Source organism: Balaenoptera borealis (assembly GCF_965194805.1).
Source record: "Balaenoptera borealis genome assembly, chromosome: 10".
Lineage (NCBI taxonomy): Eukaryota > Metazoa > Chordata > Mammalia > Artiodactyla > Balaenopteridae > Balaenoptera > Balaenoptera borealis.
Window position 1 is genome coordinate 8,191,566 of NC_138874.1, and position 20,481 is coordinate 8,212,046.

General features: G+C 36.6%; 1 protein-coding gene across 6 annotated transcripts in view; it reads right to left on the reverse strand.

Annotated features, from left to right (window-relative positions):
* The window catches only part of RYR2 (ryanodine receptor 2), a 777,004-nt gene that overhangs the window by 59,419 nt on the left and 697,104 nt on the right, over positions 1-20,481 (reverse strand). For all 6 annotated transcript variants that reach the window (XM_082407544.1, XM_082407541.1, XM_082407542.1 and 3 more), the window contains 6 exons: positions 19,028-19,127; positions 17,676-17,755; positions 13,381-13,457; positions 12,506-12,579; positions 2,300-2,380; positions 1,029-1,117 (listed from right to left, as the gene is read on the reverse strand). In XM_082407544.1, the coding sequence (XP_082263670.1) occupies positions 1,029-1,117; positions 2,300-2,380; positions 12,506-12,579; positions 13,381-13,457; positions 17,676-17,755; positions 19,028-19,127 (501 nt within the window). The remainder of the gene's footprint in view (positions 1-1,028; positions 1,118-2,299; positions 2,381-12,505; positions 12,580-13,380; positions 13,458-17,675; positions 17,756-19,027; positions 19,128-20,481) is intronic.

A 20,481-nucleotide genomic window follows, 5' to 3' on the forward strand; every position in this document is an offset into this window, starting at 1 on the left:
CCAGACATTTGGTCTCCTTTTTCTCCAACAAAGCCAATAACGTTTCTTTGATGAGAATTCCAGGATGTTCCTGGCTTGTGTAACTGCCCCTGAAGAAACTAGTTGGGCTCCTTATAAATACTGACAACTGTAAACAAACATCTAACTAAGATCAATCTTTCCAAACAGGATATTTTCAACAATAACTTATATTTTGAAGGAACTTTAGTTGCCTAAATGAATAATACAATTTGGGCTACCATTTAGGTTTTGAGACATGATTTTGAAAATCACAAATATATTTTCAGCAATGCTTCTTGATATATTTGCTTCAAAAATGGACTTTTTTCTCATTAAGCTTTAAGTAAGAGTGTTGTGCTTTTACATATGCAAAGATTAAGGGAGTTTGAATCTGCAGTTTTTAAAAGTACTATACCTGACTTCCTTATAAATAAAGTGAGGGAAATAAAAGTTATATAAAATCTTATTACTGAAGAGGCCTACACCTTCAGATTTGGTTCTAGTAACGTGTAAAACATTACTACACTATCAAAGATACTTTTAAGTGATGAAGTGTTAAGCTGAATTTTTAAATTAATGCAAATATTTCGAGAGCTGAAAAGAACTAACCTCAGGCTATTAAATTTAAGTGTATGGTAGGTAGTTTGAAAGCCTTTCTTTCCCATTTTTAGTAATGTTTCAAATATTAGTCTCCTATTTATCTATCAACCGTAGAAGAAGGAACAGAGCATGTTCATGCTTTACAAATTGAAAAGGAATTTAAAATGCCATCAAGCTAAAAACTGTAGGAAAAAAATATTCCCACTTATAGAACGAAAATAAGCAAAGTAAGAGCCAGGATCAGAGGCAAAGACGATAGTGGCAGTTTCAACCTAAGACTTGGGGAAAGACTGTGATCAAAGACAAAATATCTCTACAAATTCTGACCTCATAAATCAAAACACATTTCAACATGTCAGTTTCACAACTCCACCATATCTTGCCAACTAACCAAGCCCTTAAATTATTACTAACGTAAAGCAACGTACCTGAACTCTCAGTAGGTAGTCTACAGTAGAGATGATTATGTTGACAGTCGTATTATTGCCAGTCTGAGTTCTCAGATAATTTTGAAAATCTACGTAAGATCAAAAGATGTTATTAAAGCGCATCCAAAAATTTAAAATGAGTTCTTTGAATAACTCCAAAAGCAAATGATGTCTCCAGCAAAATCACCATGGCTACATATACTGTTATATCTGATAGTTTTAATATTGAATAATTTATATTTTCCATAAAAAGTGAGTACCTCAAAAACAAATCTAGGTGCTTTACAGAATATCAATATTCAAATTTCGCCTAAGAGGTTGCTAACACCTGTTTCTTGATTCCTAGCTCTAGGGCTCTGGGCATGTGAATGACTGAAAATTACTTCCATCCTGTAGGACAGAGTAATTAAATGACTTATTCCATAATCCCTTATTCCTTAGTACTGTGTTAAGTGCTGGGGAAGCAAAAATCAAGATCAAGTTCCTGCCTTCACGGATACACAAGCTTGATGCAGAACCAGATATATAAACAATGAATGTAAATACATCATGCAAAGTTACACAATGAAGTAGATTCCCCCAGTAAGATAAATTGTAAAAAAAGAAACAGAGCTATGCATGTCTCTATAGCTATCTATCTAATCTACATCTTTCTTCACCTATCAGCTGTCTTCTCTAGCATGAGAACAACTAATAAGAATTAAGTGAGGGACTTCCCTGGTGGCTCAGTGGTTAAGAATCCGCCTGCCAGTGCAGGGGATGTGGGTTCGAGCCCTGGTCCAGGAAGACCCCACGTGCCGCGGAGCAACTAAGTCCGTGCGCCAGAACTACTGAGCCTGTGCGCTAGAGCCCGCGAGCCACAACTACTGAAGCCCGCGCACCCTAGAGCCCATGTTCTGCAACAAGAGAAGCCACCACAATGAGATGCCTGTGCACCGCAATAAAGAGTAGCCCCCGCTCGCCGCAACTAGAGAAAGCCCTCGCAGCAACCAGAGAAAGCCCGTGAGCAGCAACGAAGACCCAATGCAGCCAAAAATAAATAAATAAATAAATAAATAAATTAAAAAAAAAAGAATTAAGTGAAAGGGCTAGCAAAGGACTTTGAAAGAGGCAATGCAATATAGAAAATTTCCCAGCGCCTACATAGCAGGTAATGTTCAAGAACTGTTTCTTGACCCAAGGGAAGCAGCATAATTGGAACTAACAGACTCCTATTATTGCTTCAAAATGCTTATTCCTGGGTACCATCGATGGTCTGGGGTCTCACAAACCTGAGTTGTGTCCCTCACAAAGCAGTTGCAAGAAGCGGAAGAGGTCACAGGTGAATTCGTCATCCTGCAGAACCTTTTCTCCTGCAGGAAGTCCAGAGGGACCCAATGTTATCAACCACCTTAGCCTCGCCCTCCCTTTCTATCCCCACCTCCATCAAACTTGCATGTTGATCTAGCATCGTTCTGAACCCAAAACAGTCACAAATCATAGCAACTTTTCTATCTGAAGCTCGTAAGATCATGCGCTTGACAGATAGATGCACGGTTTCTTGGTAAGAAAAGGACACTTGAATCTTAAAAACTCAGATATCTCTCTGTTAAAAGTAGCAGCATGGGTTTGGCAACATTTTAGAAACAACCTGAAGAGATTAGAGACAAACTTTTTTTTTTCTTTCTTTCTATCTTTCTTTTTTTTTCTTTTTGGTAAGATTTGTGTAGGAATGATCTCTGCATCTCTTACAAATGTGTAAGTTAAATCTGCTTTGTTCCCAGAGTCTGACCAAATGATTCAATGCAGAAGTATTCAGTACATATATAAAACAGGACCAAGAGTTTCTTTTATTCGAATATTAATTAAAGGATTTTTGTGAAAACTCTGGATGACTGGAAAATGTTTTTTTAACTCATTTCACTTAACTCTCTCATGAGCTTGTCTAAATAGAGGGCTCGTTGGTTGGAGCATTCCTTCCAGAGGAGGAAGAACTGACAAGCAGAAGTAATTCTAAATACTAAACCAAAAGATAAACTTCGCTGGCTCCTGCTAGGAGAGCTAAATCTAACAAAGAAATGTGAGAAGGAGGACATCTCAGTGCCATAGGAGGTGCTCTGCATCATTTCAACACTAACTATACATGTGGGGCAAGGATGAAGCCTCAGAAAAGGGTTCCGATCTTTCACCTATATTTCAATTTAAATGTATCTTGATCACAAGTTACTTTGAAAGCAAAAACACAAAGAAGGAAACGAACAAAAAACAGGCACCACACAAATGAAAGCTGATTTTAAAAGCATAGAGTGTCCGTGAAAAAAACACTGTCAACATTATGAGTGTATGCTCTGGAATCTCAATTTGTTTAGAAAGCAAAATGACCAAAAAAAAAAAAGAAATGTTGTTTGGCAAGTGAATGAATATACTCATGTATTTAAAAAAATAATAACTTTTCAGACTGGAAATACTCTGGGCTAAGAAAGAAAACTATGCAATGATCATGTGTGTACTGGAACTAAAATTATGAATGATCATAATGACAGAGAGTTGATGGACTTACCAGTCTGCAGTCTGTGACTTTCAAAGTGAGAGGCTTCATATAATGGGAGGGTTAGGAAGCAAAACCATTTTGAAAACTAATATAAACATTAAAAAAAGTACATAAAATCACTGTACTGGTTTCCCTCTTAGCCTGCAAGATATTATATTTGGTGACCAAATTAAGATCACCACGTCTACAAATGCGATGTGGCAAGTTTAACGTGTTAAATGCACATTGTTTTGAATCTCAATACATGGCTGATAAGCCCATTCCTCCATGTTCACGTTCATGACAGGATAGGAAAAAAGGGAACAGTCTAGGCTAATAAACTAAACTCTTCATTGATTACACTTAGTATCATTTCATGAAGATACTTTCGAATGCTATTTAAATCAAACTATTATGAGTTAGTTACACAGACTTATTGACTCTTTCCTTGTGAACCCATCTAAGATGCTTTGTTTTGGTTTTTTCGTTTTTCAGAAAATTGAATCAATAAAACCACGGACATGCTTTCAATGTTCACATATTCAATGTGGAGTAAGTAACCCTTGGTAGAAAGTATTCAGAAAAGTTAACACAGAAATAAGTTAACATGTAGTCTACCAGTGTGCCTGAAAATGCTCTGCACGATGCACATTGATTTATAACATAAGGGTTTTTTTGCTGTTGGCATGCACAGTATTTTCCGGACTGTATACCGAAACACATACGAGTAACTTCACTTACATAGGACACGCTGCACACAGCAGAACAAGAGGGAAAGGCGGGGGCGGGGGCAGGTCAAGCCTTCATTTACCATCAATTGACACCAGGTTAATCATATCGACTAAGGTGCTATTGCTTAATGAACACGTTAGTATTGATTAAAATGCTGCCATTGCCCATGCTGCACATAGGCAGTGCAGGAACAGAGATGGATGATGGCTTTATGTCTGCAGAAGGTACACGAGCAACAGTCTATTTTGTGATGTATGCAAAAGAAATTCCATTGTAAGATGGAAACTAAGGTTAATAATAAATAACAAAATGGAGTTGAAAGTGCTCTTATATTTTAAAAATATTATTTGCAATAGCTGCATGATGGCCAAATGTAGATAGTGTGAAGGGCATTCCTTTGGTTTTATTTTTAATGATAAGGGGCTTATAATTTCTAACACTGTAATAAAGGGAGGGTTATTTCAGTACTGTTGTGATGACGAGTTTGTTCTCTGTGCCTCAGTTTCCTCACCTATAAAATGAATGGAAAGCGTACACTGTCTACCTCACTGGCTCTGCACAATCTATATGACCGTTTTTTATCAATTGTGGAGAGGTTAATATTATTAGTAGCAGTGGTAATGACACTAAATAAAGATGGGAACAACATGCCTACGTGATAAATATAGTTATGTGAACATAGGTATTAAATGTGTTTATATTTTCAAAAAGCCACCTTAATTTTAATGGACCAAATATTTTCAAAAATATACGTTTTCACCTGGAAATAATATTAGGTAGACCTTATTTGTTCAAGCTACCAATAAAAAGTAATTCCTCATTTAGAGATCTAATAAAGTTAACACACTTTTAAAGGCTTTTCTACTCACAATCGGTTTATCCAACTAAAAGAAAAGTACACAAGTGTTTAAGTTCAATAAACACAGTTGTTTTTACTTAGAATTTTTACTTAGAATATCCATGGATATAGCTCAAAGTCTGCAGACTTATCTCCAGACAAAGCTTGATTTAACTGTTAATAATTAATTATCAATAACTGTTCTAAAATAAATGAAATAAATAAAAAGACTACTATATATATAAACAATTGAATTAGCATCAATAGACTCCAGAAGACTAAGCTCCCCATCGTTGTAGGGTCAGCACGTCTAATGATGCAGAGATAAAACGGTGAGTAGCATGAAACATGACACTGGCTGCATCAAATAATTCCCTGTAATCTATTGTTAAACAGCTCTCAAGAGCCCCCCATTGCCATGGAGGAAATAATTCTGATTACTTACTAATCTTTAGAGGACTTAAATATTTATTTTGTATACGAAAACACTGAAGGATAAAGGTTAAAAATATTTTTAAATAGTGAAAAGTCAGGTATTTGATTCCATGTGGGTAGTTTTCATATCATTGCTTAAATGGTCTAAATATGGCTGCTTGAATAATATTACAACTCAACTAACGAAGAATAAACAATTTGATATGGATTTACGATTAACATTTAGTTAGTGACTACGGTGTGCTAGGCATTGTACTAGATATATTTTCTCATCATTTCATTTCAGGTTTACAAAAATCTTACAAATGAGGTGATACGATCCCATCTTGTGGTTTGGTAAACAACTGAGGAATTAAGTAACTTGACTACTGTCCTACAGCTATTAACAGGTAAAGGACTTGAATTCAGTAAACTTCAGCAAACATTCACAGTCTCCTATATGCTGGGCTTGTGAGGTGCTAGGGACAAAAAAGACCAATGGACACAATCCCTAACCTCAGGAAGGTCACAGTCAGGCAATAAACAGGTAATTTCGATATTGTATGGTCCTTCCGAATCCATCCAGTGTGCCATAGTTTCTACACTTCATAGAGCTCACATCAGTAATCAATCTCTGACTAACAATCATTACACTTACTGTACATGATTTAAATTGTGAACTCCTAACTTGTTTTTATGAATTTTAGAACCCAAGGAAAACCATATTCTAGACACGTGGCTTTAGAAAAGTCAATTCACACCTTTCTGAGTCTTTGTTTCATCATTTTGATATGGAAATTAACAGTCTCCTGACTTCCTGAATTCATAGGGCTGTTGGGAGAATCAAATTGGTCCAAACAAGTACAACTGCTTTGAAATATTCAAAGCACAATAGGAATAAATGTGAAGTTTTAATGGCATGAAGTCATTAAAAAAAAACCTTTAGATTTCTAAAATATAGAATACCGGTGGGTTGTGGATACGATAAATCATTCATAATTCCATTAAGTACATGTATTTAATCTAAGGTAACAACCTGACACCAGTGTATAAAATGCATTCCTAGATAATACCAATAACCACTGTGTGTGAAAAAAGTTAGGTGTGACCGATGGAAAACAGAATTAAAGTTATAGGTTAGCTGTGGGGGAAGAAATCTTTTGCTTTCAAACATGATTTGCAGATTGTTTCTCTTATAGCCGTCTCTTTTTTTTCTTTCTTTTTTTTTACTGAAGTATAGGTGATTTACAATGTTGTATTAATTTCTGTTGTACAGCAAAGAGACTCAGTTTTATATATATATATATATATACATTCTTTTCTATTATGGTTTATCACAGGGTATTGAATATAGTTCCCTGTGCTCTACAGTAGGACCTTGTTGTTTATCCATCCTATATCTAATATTCAATAGTTTGCATCTTCTTGTAGCCTTCTCTTAGTGCCTTTCAGCTGTCATTACTCTAACTGAAATCCTTAATGTCCAACACCCATTCCATCCACCAGCATCCTAACTGATCTCCGTGCCTTCACATGGGACACCCATCTTACACCCTGTTGCTGACAACAACAACAGCTACAGGCAATCCAATTATAACACTCTTCCTGATCAACAGACTGACTCCTGTAACAGTAATTATGGAAAGCATACTCTGAAGAATTCCCTGCAATCTATCGTTAAGCAGAGTTCCCCAGCTGCCGTGAAGGAAATGGTGGTGACCACTCTCTTTGGAGAACCCCATGTCTATTTAATACACTAGCATTACTGAGAAAGGAGAGATCTGTGTCTTTTAGTGTTAGTAGGTTCTACTGGAAGCATTTCGAACAGCGAACGTAGGAATTTAATTCCAGGTGGATCATCACACAAAACATAATGTATCACTTAAGTGTTACTTATTTAATGGCTCTCCGGGGTCTCAGAAAGAAAGTACAAATTCCTGGGAAGAGCAAAGAAGGTCCTTCGGCGCCCCTCACAAACTATCTTTCCATCTTCTAGGGGGTTCATTTCTCTTCAACCACACCAGGTTGGTTACCGTCCTCTGATATGTTTTGTACCTTAAACTTTGCATAGGCTGATGTTGATCCCTTCCACTGGAATGCCCTTCTTTGCCTTCCTTATCTACCAGATAAACTTCTACTTCAGGCTACGTGTTATGTCTATGGTGATACTTCCCCATCCCTGGCAGCTAAGTATCAACTCAGTTCTCTCTTACACAGAGGGCACTGTTCTGAAGTTGCTTGCTTACAAGTCTGTCTACACAATACTGGACTCCTGTAGACCACCAGTGCCTAGGACAGTGTCTAGCACGTAATAGCCACTCAAATTTAAATGACTGCTTCAAAGTTTAAAAACTGCAAGGATGTTAAAAAAAAAATCTATTTAGTGCCATGAACTACAGGCTTTTTCTTGAAGAGAAAGTTTACCCACAGGAACTGCAGAGTAATATAGTCAGAACCCAGATGTTAGCACTGGATTACACCTGGGAAAGTACTTTGAAAATCTGGGGCAGGAGAAAGCCAATAAATAATTAAGCACTAAAAACACTAACGAAAAATTAGGGTAGCCAATATTTAAAGATTGCTTTAATTATCCCTTTCATTAATTAATTAAAAGGAATCCTTTTTTCTTCAACTTCACGTAAACTTCATGAGGTCACTATAAATATATCGGCAAGAACCTCAGTGCAACACATTATCAGTTACAGGTGGAAATGTGAGAAGCTTAACTTGTATTAATGTTTTATACAACATTTTAGAAAATCAAACAATTTCTGAGGAATCAGATCAGCTTCGCAATTTCATCTTGCTTACGAAGTCAAGGATCCCTGCAAAATGATCAAAAATAAAATGCAGTATCTTCGACTATATTCCAAGAAGACGTTTGAAAGAAGGAAAATTGCACTTTCAAGCTCATCATGAATTACTAATGAGGTTAAATGGTACTGAGGGAAAACAAATTAAAAATCCAAGGATGGAATGAAATTTCAAAGATTTATATAGGTTTTTGGTTTTGAACTTCACTCTATGTTAAAAGAAAACACATAGGACTAAAAAATACACAGAGAGGACAACACTGAACACGTGACACATCTAAACACATCTGCTTAAGAACCTTTTTTTTTTTAAAAAAAAAAACAAGGGGGAGGTCCAGGCTTCTGTAGAAATGGGGGAAATTTAGGAAGGTGGGATAGGGCTACAGGACAGCAACAGTGTAGAGAAAGGAATATAAACAATTAGTCTGAGATCCAGATACAGTTGTCCTTCTGTATCTGCAGATACAGCGGTGTGACCGTGCTATGCCACTTTATAACAGGGACTTGAGCATCTGTGGATTTTGATATCTGCTGGGGGGGGGGGGTTAAGAAGGGGGGGTCCTGGAACCAACCCCTCATGGATATAGAGGGACAGCTGTATACAAACCTTAAAGAAGCACATATTCCCTAACGGTATCTCAACACCAGATGAGGAATGTCATGTGTAACCATAAAAAGCTTAAAAGTGATATTAAAACTTCAATAGTGGATGCAAAAATCGGCAATAGATGGGTGTCTTTGAAGGGAGAGATGACATTAAGGGACCAACAATTCTACCTAAGCCAACATGCTGGACACAAAATAAACCCCCGAAAGACTACTGAAGGATGGGGGGTAAGAGAGTAGGCATGTGGAATGGGCAAATTAAAGACGGGAAGAAGGCCTGCATTTCAGCCTTGACCCTGCCACTTCGCTGTGTGACCCTGGACAAGCCATGTTATCTTTCTCTCCCTCACTCTCCTTATTTATAAAATAGGGAAGATACCTCATGGGAAAGTTGTGGGTATGAAAAAGTTCATGTATTCAAGTTATACAGTTTCCATGGCAATATAATTTATGGTCATTTTATCATCATCGGGAAGAGATTTAGCTTAATAAAGATAATTGGTTAGGATGGAGGTTTAGATCTATCAGATTATTTTCCCAGTCCTGAGCCTATACTGCACAAGCCTCAAGCTTTGAAGCAAGGATATCACTAACAGATTTAGATTTTTCAGCCTTTTCTATGTTTTCCAAGAGGGATGACCAATGTTCCTTCTCCTTCGAGAGTACAAACTTTTCTTAATAGTTGCAGAAGCTTAAAAGAATGGTCACGTAACAGAAATTTTAAAAATATGCCAAAAGATAGAGTCAGTATAGGTGTTCTCAATCTGGGAAATAGTGTACCATTCATTACAGCGAATGAGTTGTCACTGCATATTCTCCTAAAAGATATTTTGATGAAGGCAACAGTGTGTATTCAGAAAGCACAACTTAATCTCTGAAGCCCTGTTGACATACTAGGTACTATTCAAAAAAAATCTCATCCCTTCTTTATTACCATTGTATGTCATGTCTTTTAGAGACTACTTTGCAATACCAATGCCATCTTTGTTATTATCCTAGCTTGAAGAGTAAACATTTGCTACTGTTTCTACTACTGTTCTTTAAATGCGGTCTCAAGAATGAAAATTTGTTTTTATGGTAGAAGGTTTTTAATGTGTGATATTTTCAAAGGAATAGAGAAAAACTGTATAGATCTCTCAATACTTGGAAGGGAAGTGGCAGAGCCCAATGGCTAAGATGAGACTCAGCCATTCATAGCACACACTGGATTGGCACTGATTTTCCCGTGCACCACTTGGTGCAGCCATAAAGCCACAGTATGTCCAAGACAGAAATGCCACAGGGAGTCTCTTGCACACATTCATTCATTTACACAACAGCTGCAAACACTGGGTCCACCAGAACTTTTTTTAAATGAAAGAACAGAACCAAACAAATCTAAAACCATCATTTAAATGCTTGTTGCCCCTTCAGGTCTAATATTTTAATAACTGCACATCCTCATAGGATGAGGAAAAAAAAAAAAAAAGGAAAGCTTGATACGTAAGTTTTAGAAGGAAAAGGATGCATAATGATGGAAAGTAAACAATCTACTTGTTAAAAGGGTCTATAAAAGGAAAAAATGCATAAAAACTGTCACTATCAAGACTGTACACAAAGCTAACAACAAATAAAGGAGCAAATGAAGAAAAGGCAGTTCATTTTTAATAATTACCACGCTCATGAGTGATGACTGAGGAAGGGAGAATAGTACATTGACGGTAGTCGAAAGAAAAGGAAATGGGGAAAAAGAAAGAAGTTGAGAGTTTGTTTTTGCTTTGCTGCTTGTAAGGAAATAAAATGGAAAACGTGTTAATCAATTTGGGCAATTATTTTTGTGTGCGTCTTTAAAAAGAATAAACTAATCAAACCAATCTCGTATTGAGAGACAGAACTAATTCTCACATTAGAAGGGTCACTCTCATCAAGTGATTTCTGATTTGGGACTCACAAATGTTATTCTCATCTGTATCTGGTTGACAAAGGCTAGGAGGCCCAGTAAAATAAACCTGTGTGGTCGCTATTTCTTTGTGCGGAGCTGATGTAAAGAGTGATTCAGAATGACTAATGGAATTGTGTTCAGAGCCTCTGGTACATTAGGTAAAAACTGCAGGGGAAAATGAAATTGATTTCTAATTCCATGACAGGGAAGTCAGACTTTGGATAGAGAACTGACTCATTTTTAGGCACTTTCCAGCTGGAAAATGCCCAGGACTTCTGTGAGAAATTAGAGGCATGCAGTTAATGGGACCTGGGATTTGTCATGGCTCTGAGTTCTCCAAATGGGCCCCTCAAGGCCAGGTATTGTTAACTGTCGACACAAAGGTTAGTAATGAAGACATTTGGCTTGATGTCCATTTTCAAAAAACTTAAGTAAGTTCAGAATTCTGCTGGTGATTTTTCTTGAAGGTAGCTAACCCAATTAAATAACCGTGTGACGAATACTTGATTACTGAACCTATACATTCAAATGCCAAGCAGAAAATAAAATTACACAGGTGAAATATACAGAAGCAGCAGCGTTAGCATATGTATAAATGATAATCTTTAAAATACCGGAAGAAAAATGCAGCTAACTTTTTTTCCTATTGTGAGAACAAAAATATACAGAGATAATTAGAGAGATTAGTTAGTTCTAAAATATTTCAGAAAGGCAAGCAGACTACAAATGGCAGAGGGGAGAAAATTTATTTTTTGCGATAAGATTAGTTTTATAGAAGACCCAATGTTCCAAAACTAATACATTGATAAGATGACAACTCCAAACCAGACCAAACAAACAAAAACAGATAAACACACAGGGCCTTACTCAAACTAAATTAATTTAGAAATCAAACACAAAAGAATAAAAACAAATCAAAACCAAAAATAGTGAAGATACTTTCTTCTTAATAAATACCAAAACGAATGTGCAACTATAGTTATTTCTGCTTTAAATGCACTGTGTGCTAAATTTTCTAGTTCATACATCTATTTATAGAGAGAAAAGCTCTAAGATTAGGTGAGTCATTGTTGTCATGCACATGTAAATTAAGTGATCAGAGTTATTTAAACACAAAAATTACTCTTTATTTCATTAAACAATTTGGACTTGAAAAGACATGGATATATGCGATAGAAGGATAACTGGGCTAAAAGGGAGGAGATAGTAAGACTAGTGGTGGATTGAAGGATCCACTAGTGGTGGATTGAAGGATCTGAAAGCATCACTATCCTAAGGAGACAGAAGAATTTGAAAGCCTGACAGTTTGCTAAAGTGGCCAAAGAAAGTCAGACATTTTCTAATGTGGCTCATCCATGGGCTTTAGAATTTTATAGATAATTCTCTAATAAGGGATATTTATTTACTTACTACCCAACTAGGGGAAAGGCCACTGACAGTAGGTCTGGAATAAAAAGGAGTCAATGACCAACATGGAAGATTGGGTTTTGGGTGTGACCTGAATGAGTGTCTAACTATGACTTTTAAATGAGTCACATAAGCACTGTGTCCCTTTAAAGATAACCTTGTATCTCTCTGTATTGCAAAGGTAATTTCAGGGAAGAAGTGGGGACACGTGATGCTTTTAATTTAAGTGATCAATACCTGATCCTTCCTCGGTCACCATCCCAAGTCCTTCAGCTTTGTTTTGTCGCTCAAATGCGTTTAGGTCAAGGACACTGCAATAACAGGGAGGAGAACATTTAGAGGCCTAACAGAACGTTTTCTTTCTTCAGGAGAGCAAGTGTCTAAAAACTGTGTATCGTGAAACGTGAACCAAATGTTATCAGATACTGAAAACATACACTGACTCCATGCCTACCAACCATATTTTCCTAGTAGCAGACTAGTTTCTCTCCAGGGCCCACACTGACACGATCCATGTGAAAGTCAAGCATATGGCATTGATGGGTTTCAACTTTGGGAGAACGTTACAAAGCTAGCAGACATACTGAAATATAATTAGAATGATCATGTTTTTCCAGTTGGAATAATAACATTAAGTATGTGGCGGGTTCCTTAGTCAAATGCTGTCAGAATGATTTCAAATACTGTAAAAAACAGGAAATGATGAATGTGATCATGATGATCATGGTTAAGGCTCATTCATTTAGGGCAGATGAGAAGTGGTCTAATGGCTCCCAGATAAAATGAAAAAGAATTTTGTTTTTTGTCTTTTAAAAATCATACACTACTCATTTCCAAGTATGCAGAATACACATTAATCCTCCAAGGTTCCTATTTAAGCACAGGGTAAACTATTTTAAGACGTTATTAACGTGGAACAATTAGTAATTAAGACATTACTAACACCTAACAGCAAGATAGAACATAAGACACTTCCACACTTTTGTCCCACTTAAAAGTGTGTTTAATCATTAAAAATTCTTCTATGTGTAAGTGCTTTCGGTAATGTAAAACAAGTACTTTAAAAGGTACAACCATTGAGTGGAACCAAAGCAAGAAAAGCATGTGCTTACCTGCATGACTGCATCAGGCCAGCAAGGCTCTGAAAGAAGCCCACATCCTTTTTCTCCTTGAGGTAGTCAAGCATTTTCTACAGTAGATAGATAAACCACATGGTCACTTATCACAAATCTCGTTTTTTGTTAAATAAGAAACAATAAAAACATCCTTTGATTCTGAAATAAAGATAAAAAATATCCAGTGCATACAAACATGACGAACGTCACCTTGACCACAAAATAGTGATAAGCATGTCACAGCAAGACACTTGCACATATTTCTAAGTGCAGCAGGACATACACATGGCTTGGAACAAGGGAGTTGCTTTACAAAACACCATAAGCAGCATAAATATCAGGGGGAAATAATACTCTTAATTCTCTTCATGTCACTCTGTAAGTATCTGGAGATTCAGATACTTAGTTCAAGTTTACCGGGAAGAGGGCCCACCTGGATGCTATTCACAGATTTCATTACAAAAGTGAGTTCCTTAAACAGCGTTCCAATCCGAGAGCTCTGATTACCATATGCTAATGTTACAGACAGAAAGTCAGTTTCCATTACCATGGTCTCTAAACCCAAGGACTGCTGGGAATCATGTGACTAGTAATTTTTCTCCTCTTTTCTCAGAATGATGTCCAGATTCTGTGGTCAACATTTTGGTGAAACATAAATGTAAAAAATGCTAAAGCAATGCATGGCTCCCACTTGTTAGTGTGTTGTTACACACCACGATGAAACAGCTACTTTGAATGTAGATACAATGTGCTGGAGGTTTCAGATAAGAAGTACTATTTGCAGGGCAGGAATAGAGACGAAGACGTAGAGAACAGACATGTGGACACAGGGCGGGGCGGGGCGGGGCGGGGGGGGGGGAAGAACTGGGAGATTGGGATTGACGTACGATCACTGCCATGTGTAAAATGGATAGCTGGTGGGAACCTGCTGTATAGCGCCGGGGGCTCAGCTCGGTGCTCTGTGGTGACCTAGGGGGTGGGATGGGGGGCGGGGAGGTCCAAGAGGGAGGGGATATATGTATACATATAGTTGATTCATTTCATTGTACAGCAGAAACTAACACAACATTGTAAGGCAACTATACCCCAATTTTAAAAAAAAGTACATACAAGATGATAAGATGACAGAGGCACACCAAAGATTTTAAGAAAATAAAGATACTGCTCTTCTCTGAATCTTGACTAGAAGGGATTAATTCCTATTATCAGAGCTATCTAGATAGGGCTCAGCTAAGCAGTCAAGATATTGGTAGTACTCTTTTTCCAGAAATCAGAGAGTTAAAGGTAATATAAAACTAAATATGTGAAGGCTGTATACACATACACAGTGTATATGTATTTGTGTGTGTGTGTATATATATACACACATATATGCATACACCTACACATGCATAGATACACACAAATACAGACACACAAAAAAGCAGAGCCATTTTGGGGGGTGTGTGTGATAACTTATTGGTCTAATAAAACATGAAGCACTTATTAATCATTGGCCTTTTAAAACAAAATGAATATGAGTTACAGGGTCAAAGGGGAGTGGTGGAATATATATCTGAAGGTTTAAGGAAAAAAGAAAAGATCTGTACAGACGATGAGTACATTTATTACATGGTCTCTCAAGGTTCCTTTTGGCTCCAAGGATTTCTGAATATATATACTACACAATTAAGGTCTTTTGAAGCAATACATAAGTCAAGGGGAATTATTTATTTATAAGTATTGTGGCGAGATTAGGTTGGTTTTCTTTATTTTTCCTTTTTTAAAAAAAGTCATGTAGTCATTTACTATGGACATCAAAAAAGAAAATCTGTAAATTGGATGTGAGAAAATTCACCTTTATTTTTACCAACTTCTAACTGAAATTTAGCATTCCTTTCAACCAGTAATCTAAGCAACAAACACTAGGATTAGTAGTAGCTACGATTTTGTCACCAATAAAGATTTCAGGTATTTTCATATCACATTACAGCTGTTGCAGCTATTTAAAAATATTTAGACACGTCTTTTCTTCTCAATAATTATTAGACCAAGTACTAGATCTTTTATTTAATGAGTTCATAAAGAAACATATTACTTTATCGAAAACCTATTTTATAATATTTTGATAACCACATTTCAATATACTTGGTTTCCTTTGTCAATCTGTGTAATTTTAATTTGTGCACTTATAAACATTACACCGAGAGGAGGCCAGAGATTTCAACGAACTGTCAGAGGCAATAAAAAGCTAAGAACCCTCGCTTAGGTTATGTCTACGTTCTCTTCCAGTACTAACATGTAATGATTATATTTACAGAAAAAAATATACAATTTGAGAACAACATAAAGACGAATTTTATTCACCTAGTCCAAAACTTGACTAACCCAAAAGAAACCTTCAAATTTTCTCTGCTTGTCTTTTCTTAGACTCAAAGGTTTCTAGGAGCCTATTCCTAGCTTTGTGCCACTGTAGTGATGCCGAGGTTCACAGCAACTTGAAGTCAAACATCCTGAAGTTCTCATTTGCCTTCCTTTCCTTCAATGAGGGCAGCCTTTTACCTGCCTGACTAAAACTTACCCAAGAAAGAAACAGTTATTAGTTCCCTGTTCAACCGTTCTTTCTCATACAGAAGCCAAGATACAAAAATAAGAGAGACATTATAGTTTTAGAATAACACAATCTGACGCTTATATTATGTTGTGCTTTATTGTTCTTAAATGAGCGTAAGATTTTTTTCTGAGCTCAGAGCCACACTGTTGGCCATGTGAATGTTGTCCCCAGAGGTATGCAGTACACACCTGTGACAGTCTTTTTTTAAGTCACTCAAATACTCTTTTTTTCTTTAGTGAAGTATAGTTGCTTTACAATGTTGTGTTAATTTCTGCTATACAGCAGAGAGACTCAGTATATATATATATGTGTATATATATATATATTCTTTTCTCATATTCTTTTCCATTATCACAGGATATTGAATATAGTTCCCTGTGCTATACAGTAGGACCTTGTTGCTTATCCATCTATATATAATAGTTTGCATCTGCTAACCCCAGACTCCCAATCCTTCCCTTCCCCACCCACCCCTTCCCCCTTGGCAACCACAAGTCTGTTCTCTATGTCTGTGAGTCTGTTTCTGTTTCGTAGATAGGTTCATTTGTGTCCTATTTTAGATTCCAAATATAAGTGATACCATATGGTATCTGTCTCTTTCTGACTTACTTTGCTTAGTATGATAATCTCTAAGTCCATCCATGTTGCTGCAAATGGCATTATTTCTTTCTTTTTTATGGCTGAGTACTATTCCATTGTATATATGTGCCACATCTTTGTTATCCGTTCATCTGTTGATGGACATTTAGGTTGCTTCCATGTCTTGGCTATTGTGAATAGTGGTGCTATGAACACAGGGATGCATGTATCTTTTTGAATTATAGTTTTGTCTGGGTATATGCCTCTGGAGTGGGATTGCTGGGTCATATGGTAATTCTATTTTTAGTTTTCTGAGGAACCTCCATTCTGTTCTCCATAGTGGTTATGCCAACTTACATTCCCACCAACAGTATAGGAGGGTTCCCTTTTCTCCACACCCTCTCCAGCATTTGTTATTTGTAGTAAGTCACTCAAATACTCTTATTCTAACAAACTCAACAGATCTTGGCCTTCAGTTGGATATGGAGATTGCATCCTTTGTCATAACTGGTTGAAGTTATCAAAAGCCCAGTCCAGATAATGTCTAACTTTTAAACAGAACATTGTTACAAAACTTGGTTGGGAAGTGATTTTCTCATATCTTAGGAGAGTAGAAAGAATTACAACTAGAAAAGTTCTTAACGGCGCATTCTGTTTACATGTTAACCTAGGAGGCAGCTTTGTACCAAATATACAACAAAATCTTAAGAGTCAATTTTTAGGAGATATAACACTATAAAACATGTTACCAAACTAGGCTCCCTAGGTAAGGGTATTTATTTTTCACTATTAAAACAAACCAGCTGCTTTACGCCAACTTATTCACATGAAATGCAGCACTGCAAATGATGACACCGTATGACATGACTTCAGACTTCTAAACAGAGTTATTATTTTTTGTGCTACCTAGAAGCGGTGTTTATTGTGCTACCTGGGAGATATTTGGATACTGGGACATGATGACCATAAAATAAAGGCATACTTTACATAGAAAATGAAAAAAAAAGTACAACTAATGTACAACTAATAGTTCTTTTAGGATGACTACAATAGTTCAACAGGACGACTATACGGTCCATCTCTTCGAAAAGCACATGATGTGAAAGGCTCAATGACATACCTGCTGTACTGTAGAGTTCCCGCCATTTAAGATAGCAATTCCAAGTTTCAAAGTAGCGGCCACCATGGGTCCAGTTTCACCTTAAAAATACAAAATATTGTGTTCCTTATATCACTTCACCTGCTACATTAACCAATTCTGTCTCAAAATGTGCACTTTTAAAGTCATTATTCACCTCCTACAAACCTGTGTCATGGTGGAGAGGGACAGACTGACTCATATAACAACAACAAAAAAAAATTAAAAGAGTCATAATGCATATTTTGCCACCAATGTTTTTCCTAAATTCTGTGTAATATGTCCATGATTGAAACTACATGAGAACACAGAAAAAACGAACAGGAAGAAACAATTGATTTTGAAATACTGACACCTAAAATTATTAAAATTCAAAACAAATCATGTGTATTAAAATAATATTGAAATGAATATGAGCTACTTAAAATATTCTCCCTCCTCCCTCAAGAATAGTATGTTTGAACAACTCTTATAATTTCCATTTCATCACTTTTATCTTAATATGTTTATAGCCTTGCTTTATTAGGATGACTAGTCACAATTTTAAGTTATTTGAATAATAATAACAAAATTTTAAATCCAACCAGTTGTCTATAATTTAGCATATTATGTTTTATTTTTACATTAGTCGCCTCCACTTATCTTAGAAATGAAATAATCCCTATATTTGGAGAGGGGTGCTTAATAACCACCATTACTTTTCCATTCCATTAAAATTACAGTAAATAGTTTTCACAAAGAAGGTATTACCAATGTAAGAAAAATCAGCTTGTACTGGCTGGCTACTGAAAAATGCAACAGTACTTGAATTACTAAAAATGACTCGCTTAAAAAATCTAAACATTTACATCAAGGGCCCCAAGGGCCGAGTCCAGCTTGGCACCTGTTTTTGTAAATAAAGTTTTATTGGAACATGGCCACACCATTTATTTACATATTGTCTCTAGCTACTTTCATGCCACTCTGGCGGAGTTGAAGAGATACCACAGAGGCCCCAATGGCTCACAAAGCTGAAAATATTTACTATCTGGCCTCTATCAGAGAACATTTGCCCACCTCTTATTTATATAATCAGTTTGTTACAGTTGTGTCCCAATATAATTTCCAAAACTTAATGAACAGAAATAAACAATCTCTTAGTAAGATTCTGATTAAAAAAAAAAAATCAACATTGAACTTGGTAAGAGAGGTGGCATTTGTGAAGTCACCTGACCTAGTCATGAACAAGAAACTCAGGGACTAAATAAATCGGTAGAATTTAAGTAAGGGCGCTCCTAGGAGTAAAGGGGAAATCTACAGAATCGGCCCTTCCGAGGCAGAGCCAAGAGCCTTACCTTTGCTGGCACTGATGGTCTGCAGCACCATCTCAGCCGCGCCGCGGTCGTGGAGCCTGGCTTGTTGGTACAGAAGCTTTTGCTTTTCCATTTCTTTTTCCTGAACACAAATCCCAACCATTTATGTTGCAGCTATCACTAAGCAGAGCAGCTTTCTATAAACCATATTTTCAGTCATCTCTTCATGTATGGGCTCTATGACAACATTATGGACCATTTCAACACCAACAATGTTATTCAACAGATGTTAACATAGTCAACTCTTGGTTTTTTCCCTTTATATTTCTTGTGATAGACTTTTGGTACTGATTTATCAGGATGAATTTTCTCAATTGTAATGATTGGATTAGTCCAAAGCCTGTATCATACTTTTGAAGTACTGTACTTCATCATTGAAACTTGCACTTTCTGAATGATACATTCGTGCATCAGTTTGTCACGTGTTTAATCATCTCCCAAGTCATGGTCATAACTTGATACTGCTCAGCAAATGGCTCGAGTTGTAAGTTATCACTGAATGACAGAAAAACATTAACTGAGGACGTGTTAGAGTTTAAGCAAAATCGAAAGCTGATATGGATAAAAAGGTAGGCTTCAACTAAGTAGTGGACATATGATAACAGATCTCCCCAGTCCCCTCCCAAAGAATAAAAGAAGCAATGTGCCTTTATATTTTGTATTCTCTGGTGGTAACAAACGATACTGCATGGTACTGCTAGAGCAATGGCTAGAGTTTGTTCTTTTCCGCTTAAACTACCACCGAAAACATACAGAAGGAAATCAAAATAAAATATAAAGGCACAGCAAGTTCAAGACTGGTAGGATCATTCACTTGAGCTATCCAGTTCGCTGGAGAATTGAGACGGAACCAAGCAGTATAAGTTGCAGAATGAAAGTTGCATAGAGCCCTATGACAGCGCGTCCATCAAATGGCGTGGTAGAGAAGCTTAGTCAATGGGACATGAAACAGTCAATTAGTATCATGTCCATAAACACAACGGCCAAAACAGATATGACCTAAGAGCAGGAAGAGCTGCAGCAGAGGTAGCCAGAGTGACAGCTTTGCTGCCGTAAACTTTCCATCCAAAGTACGGAAAATAGACACTGGAAGATGGAAGAGGTTTAAAAAATGAAGGCTTGCTAGTTACAGAATATGAAAAAGAACATAAACTAAAAGGAGGGGGTAAAAGAAATGGGCTCAAACAAATGAAAAAAGAAACCTTTAAATCAAAAGCAACCAACACAGACATTTATGCTGTTACCAGAGAGTTCTCGCCGAGGCTGGCAAATTTGTCTCTTAAATCTTTGATAATATCGTGCTGCGAAAACAAAATTGATCAGGGTTTTTTTTCACACTATAGTTAGAGCTCCTGTGGTTAAATTTTTATTTTTTTCTTAAATTATGTGATAGGCCTAAATGGAAGCAGAAAAAAGAAAAAAAAAGAAAAAAAAAA